Source organism: Hyperoodon ampullatus, assembly GCF_949752795.1.
Source record: "Hyperoodon ampullatus genome assembly, chromosome: 1".
Taxonomy (NCBI): Eukaryota; Metazoa; Chordata; class Mammalia; order Artiodactyla; family Ziphiidae; genus Hyperoodon; species Hyperoodon ampullatus.
In genome coordinates, this window is record NC_136914.1 from 27,632,161 (window position 1) to 27,638,160 (window position 6,000).

At 45.1% G+C, this 6,000-nt stretch overlaps 1 protein-coding gene across 2 annotated transcripts; it reads right to left on the reverse strand.

The window, feature by feature from the left end:
* Window positions 1-145: 145 nt before the first annotated feature.
* Window positions 146-2,878, reverse strand: LOC307053073 (HMG box transcription factor BBX-like; the record flags this gene model as incomplete). 2 transcript variants are annotated; one of them, XM_079704353.1, is made up of 2 exons in its annotated part: window positions 146-528; window positions 679-2,878. In XM_079704353.1, 2 exons carry the CDS (start codon window positions 2,876-2,878, stop codon window positions 146-148), a joined length of 2,583 nt encoding a protein of 860 aa, XP_079560479.1. The 2 variants fall into 2 exon arrangements, with proteins under 2 accessions (XP_079560479.1, XP_079560478.1); XM_079704352.1 differs by having other exon boundaries at window positions 146-2,878.
* Window positions 2,879-6,000: the final 3,122 nt, after the last annotated feature.

Genomic DNA, 6,000 nt, shown 5'->3' on the forward strand with positions numbered 1-6,000 from the left:
ATAAAGACAAGGCTAGGGTAGTAGGTAAAGCACAATGTTTTACAATTAAAGGGCGCTTCACTGGTCAGCGCAAGAAATAAGTACAGGAGTCTGGGGCATTTCTTTTGGCTGTCCGTCATGGGTGAGCGGAGTGGATCTCTGACTTCTATGCATTTTCCACGGCAGCCACTCCGGCCAGCGCAGCGAGGCTGAAGAACGCAGACACGGCGGGCATCTCCGGGGTGCTGCTCCGCGTCTCCGTGGCCTCTTGGTTGTGTGAGCATTCGTCATTGCAGCCTGTCTCGGTCACCTTAACAAGACTCCTCTGCAGTTGTTCCTTTGGTTTGTCATCCAAAGTACCTCCTGCTGGTGATACCCGGCCATCTGCTGTCCTGACAAGGTGTGTGATCTTGGTTTTCCTTGCTTTTCTCTTTTGACTGCCCACCAAGGGTTCTTGCGCTGTTGTTGGCTCTGGAGTGTTGGGAATGGATGGGGCATTTTTAACCTTATAAGCAGGCTCTGTGGTGTTTCTGTCTTCTGAAAATACGGCTTCTGTAGGGTGAATGGCAGCCAAGAAGAGTTGCTTGTTTGACCATTTATCCCCACTTCCTTTTTCCGGACCATTAGGCTTCTCCTTTTTGTGCTTGTATTTGCTGACAATTTTGTGGAATAAGTTCTTTTTCTCAGACTGGAAAGGACCTTTGCTGGTTTTGGTCGGTTCTGAGGACATATGTCCAGTCTTCTTCTTTTTTCTTGGGACAGGTACACATTTCTCGTCAAATGTAACAGGACTATACTGAGGGAGGCTGTGGAATTTCTTTTCAAATTCTTCACACAGCTTTGCTGAGCCAAGGAGAGAGTCTTCCTTTGCCTTTGTCTTCTTGAACTTCTTGCTTCCACTGGTCCCACTCTGGTGAAACGTCCAGCTTTCTTCATGCCAACACTCTTCATGATCAGAGGACTTTCCTTTTCCTGACCTTCGTTTCCCTCTGCCAACATTAGCTCGCAGAGACGTGAGCATACCCTCAGACACCAGGGTTTTATAAAGAGCACCTTTGCAAGACCTCTCAGATTTCCGGGAGCCACAAGTCTCTATTTTTCTGTGACACTCACTGTCCTCAGGCTTGGCCTGTCCCGATAGACTGGGTGGTAATGCATCCTCCGTAGGGGTCAAAGGTTCTGCTTTTATACCCTCTGGTACCTCACCAGAAATGTTCTTGCTGGCAGAAATACTGATAAAATCTTGAGGTCTTGACTCTTGGCTGGTGTCTGAGGATTTCTCCTTTGACATTTTCTTCTCTCTTGATTTCACTTTCTTCTTTGGTGGCTTGGCATCCAAAATGCTTCCCTTGCCACTCGAGGATGTATGGACCTTCTTGCGAGGGGTATCTCCAAGCTTCTCGATGCCCCAGTCTCCCTTTGCAACAGCTTCAATGGTGTACATGACACTCTCGATATCAGATTCCGAGGACTGCCTCTTTTGGCAAGTCTGCTTGGGTGTGGATTTATCATTTCCATGTCGATCCATTTTGTTTTTCTTCTTTTTCTTTTTTAGCTTGTCTGGTTTGCTTAATGCTGTGGGATCCTCGATGATCCTAATGCCATGAGGATGGCACATGGGATCCTTTCTACTGGGAACATCGCTTATTATTATCTTGCTACTGCCAGAGTAAGAAAAATCAGGGAAGTGACTACATTTTTGATCGTCTTCTAATTCTTCCTTTTTAATTGCTTTAGGAGCTTCCATTTCTATACCCATTATATCATCCATTCGCAGCTCCTTAAAATTTCGTAATTCCTTAGAATCTCTTACATTTTCCTTAGCTGATTTTTCAAATTCTGCTTCTTTCTGGAACCTGGCTTCATCGATTTTCTCCATTTTCATTTCTCTTTCTTCCTTGCCCTTCTCCAATTCTTGAATTCTTCCGCCATCTGATTCTTTGGCTTTTATTAGCTTTGATTCTTCCATTTTCACCCCCTCTGATGCCAGGCACATCTCTGCCAGTTGAAAGAGGGCAGACTTTCCACAGCGTTTTACAGGTTCAGCACCGCCCAACTGTGAAGTCTTCGAACAAATCTCTGCAAACTGAAACAAGGCTGATGCTTGACATTGTTTTGACGGAACATCAGGGTGGGAGGTACCTGAAGATATCTCGGCAAACTGAAATAATGGTGACTTCTGACACAATTCAGAGGATTCTGAAACATCAGGCCTGCAAGTGCCAGAGGATATCTCTGGTGTCCCAAGAACATGTTCTGCAGCTAAAAGCAGCATGCTCAGGCCTCCCATTTGAGTAGGATCAGCCATCCCAAAGTTAAGCTGAGGCATTTCTTCAGGCTTTGTTTTCTTGGGGCTTGGCAAGGCTCTTGAAGAGTCAGATGGGAAGGCCCATAGTTTCTCCCGTGGATTGACAGTGGATGTTGGGGATTTCACAGGCTTGTTTGTGGTAGCACACCATTTGTAGCCAGGATTTGCTTTCATAAATGCATGTTTATACTCCTTGGCCATGTCTGTGTATTTCTGCTTTTCCTTTGGATCGAGAACAGCCCACCAATCAGCTAGTATCTTGGTAGCACCTCGGTTATCAAGCCTGGGGTGTTCCTGACGTACAAGAGAGCGATGACGTTTGCAAAATAAGAGAAATGCATTCATTGGTCTCCGGGCTCGCTGTTCTGGTGATTCATCATCTTCAGTTTCACCATCTTGCTCTAGACCAGCGGCCCCAAGAAGTTGAACCTTATCAATATCCTCCTCTTCGTCTTCCTCTTCTTCCTCTTCTGAAAAGTCAAGAAGTTGCTTTGCTAGCAATGGATGCCACTGAAGGCACTTTCGTTTTGGTCCTTTTCCAGCTCCTTCTCCTTCTGCGGAATAATCTTTATTTCTATTACCGCCTTTCATTGCTCTGACCGGTCAAGTCAAGACTTTCCATCGTGATTTCAATGGAACATCAGAACTTCCAGCTTCTGTGATGCAGCAGAATTCCAGGAAGGCAAACGGAAAGTACACAGGGAGGAAGATGAACTGCGGCAAAGCCTGTGTCATATGATACTGACTTCGCGGGTTCGCCGGGCGCGAGGGCGTGTGTGTGGCTCGCCCTCAGCGGCCAGTCAGGGGTTCTCTATGGGAAAGTGGAGAGAGAGGAGCTCGCGGAGCCGCTCTGCCTCCGCTTCACTGCACACTCCAATATTCTGATTTTTAAAGAGTGACTCTCATAACCAATAAGGACCTACTCTATGGCACAGGGAACTATACTCAATATTTGGTAATAACCTATAATGGAAAAGAATCTGAAGAAGAATATATATATATGAATCACTGTGCTGTACACCTAAAACTAACACAACATTGTAAATCAACTATACTTCAACTAAAAATGATTAATTAATTAATCTAATTAAATACAATTTCTTCCCTAAAAAAATAAGAATGACTCTCAACTCTTCTAAACATATAAAATATTTTCTTAAACCTTAATCCACCCACTCCTGACACGTTAGGACCTGAGGCAAGACTGCGCTGTGCTGGAGGCTGAGGCCCTGCCCTCCAGCTCTGGGTCTGCCCCGTGTCCTGTAGGGCCTTGCTTACGGGACGGAACGTGGACGCCCAGCCACGTAGCCAAGCTCCCGCCTCCCCTGCTGCACACAGATGAGCTTGGTCCCCTGGGGCCTGCAAGTGTCACATCTGTGGCTGGGCTCGTCTTCTAGACCATGGTCGTCACCTGGAAGCTTCTTAGAAATGCAGAATCTCAGGTCCCACCCAGACCTACTGAACAGTAGTCTACTTTTTCATAAAATCTCTAGGTGACTTATGTGCAAGTTAGAGCTTGAGAGCCTTTGCTCTCACGTGGGAGGCTGAGGTCAGAGGCACCCATCTCTTACGTTTAAGAGACGCCCTGTTAAAATGCTTTGTTCGTCTTCTGACCTCTGAAGGACTTGAGAAGATACTGGCCAATGATCAGTTCTGTTCAATTCCTTGTTGGACTTAAGGTACATTCCAAACTATAGTTGATTTTTCCTCTTATACATTTAATTTTTTGCGGTCAGGTAATTTTCCTTAAGCTGTTTTCTTAGTTGGAATGCACCCCACCCACCCTACTCTGTCAATATCACCCGCATCAGGGTGGCCACCTCTTCCGTGAAGCCCACCGCAATACCCCAAAGAAAGAGCTTCCGTTCTGACCCCATCCTCCTTAGTTGAAAACTCTGGTAGCCCATTCACTGGGTCTGCTCTGGTTATACAACTGAAGCCTCCACGAGACAATCAGCTCCCTGACATAGGAGCTGAGTCCCATTCAGATTTAGATTCTTCATTACCCATAGCTGAGTCTATTAGATTTTAAATAAACATGTGAAATTAAATCTGCCTCTCTTAAGTTTATTTTTGTGGCCCCTGCAATTCTCTGCTTGTGCCAGAAAGGATATTAAAATAGCCCTGCAATTTTAATGAAGGTAGGTTTTACTCCTGGGTCTTACCACATTTAGGAAAGTGTATACATTTTGTACTTTCATGCAAAATTGTGCTTGGCACCGACCTGGTGGTCACGAAGGGAAGCAAGGGTGTTCTTCGATGAGAATTCTTGGGCAGCTGGGTCTAGTTCTGTCAGTGAACAGTATTCAAATGGAGGAATTGCTTTAGCTTGGAAAGTAGACCTCAGATATAGGAGGAATAGAGCAGAAGAAAAAGGAACTTATGAAAAACGGAATACAGAAGTGTAAAGGAAAGGTAAATTTCTATGACTGGCCCAGTCTTCTGGCTCTCTGTGTCCATGGATCATAACTGGGGAGTCATGGGAGTGCAGAGAGGGGGCAGGAACTTGCAACGGGGAGTCTGTGCTCTAGTTTTGGCTCTTCTGCTAATTAACTGAGCACCTGAGAAGCTCACTAAATATTTGTTGGTCTCTGTGGTCACATCTGAAATATGAACAGTTGGTCAATGCTTCTTAACCAGAGAAGAAAGCTAGAAAAATGGGGGCGGGGTGGGTAGGGGGTCTTGTTTAAAGACACGTGGCCAGGTGGGACACCCAGAAATGCGTATTTGCTGGGTTTGTGATGGGCCCCAAGTATGAGGTGCCTTTCTGATATTCAGTTCTGGTTAAGCATCAGTAAATCAGATGCTCTCTTAACATTCCTTCTAGCTCAAATATTCCCCGATTTCATGACTACCAGCCCCGTAGTGAATGCATGGTTAGGAGTCTACGTGTCTGGCAGACACTGCTGGTTGTACCACTCTTCCTTTAGGAACAAAACCCAAAGTTTTTGCTCCGCACACGCCTCTCAGAATAACTATTACATTTCCCAGCTTTCCTTTGGGTATGTCCGTGGACTAAATTCTGGCCAAAGGGAAGTGGTGAGTGTAGGTTCTGGGAGCGCTCTTAAAAGACAGAGGTGTGCCCTCTTGCTTCTTCTTGCTGACAGGCATGCATAGATGATAGTGGAAGATGGGCCAGCTGGGTCAGTGCCGGACATGGGAGCTGCCATAGAAGATGGGAGGGAACCAAGACAGTGTGGCCTGGGTCCAGGACACCAGGGAGTCGTGTCAGGAGGGACTTCCTACCCCCAGGCTTCCTTTATGTGTGAGAGAAAGACATTATCATCTAGTTAAAGTAACTGCAATTTTGCTCTTACTCTTTCTTTCAGCCAAACCCATTTTAAACTAAAACAATATGGAGCATGAAAAAGACTTTACGGACTCCAGTTATGCTTCCCAATCTTCATGTCAGCACGAATTGGAATGTCTGTTTACTGTGGCTTCTTGTTTTCTACTTCTGTAAATGTAGTATGTTTATAAGATGGAGAATACTATTGTCTTTTACAGAGAGCACTTCTTTCACAGCCAGAAATTGATGGAGAGGTATCACAATTTTAGGAAGCACAGTTTTCTTTTTATGATTTTATCTTATTCTCTACAAACATATATTATTTCCTTAGCATATGCCATACACACACATATATATATATATATAATTTTTGCCCTCAAAAATGGTCAGTCACCATTAATTTTGTGTGAAATTTGGTAGGACC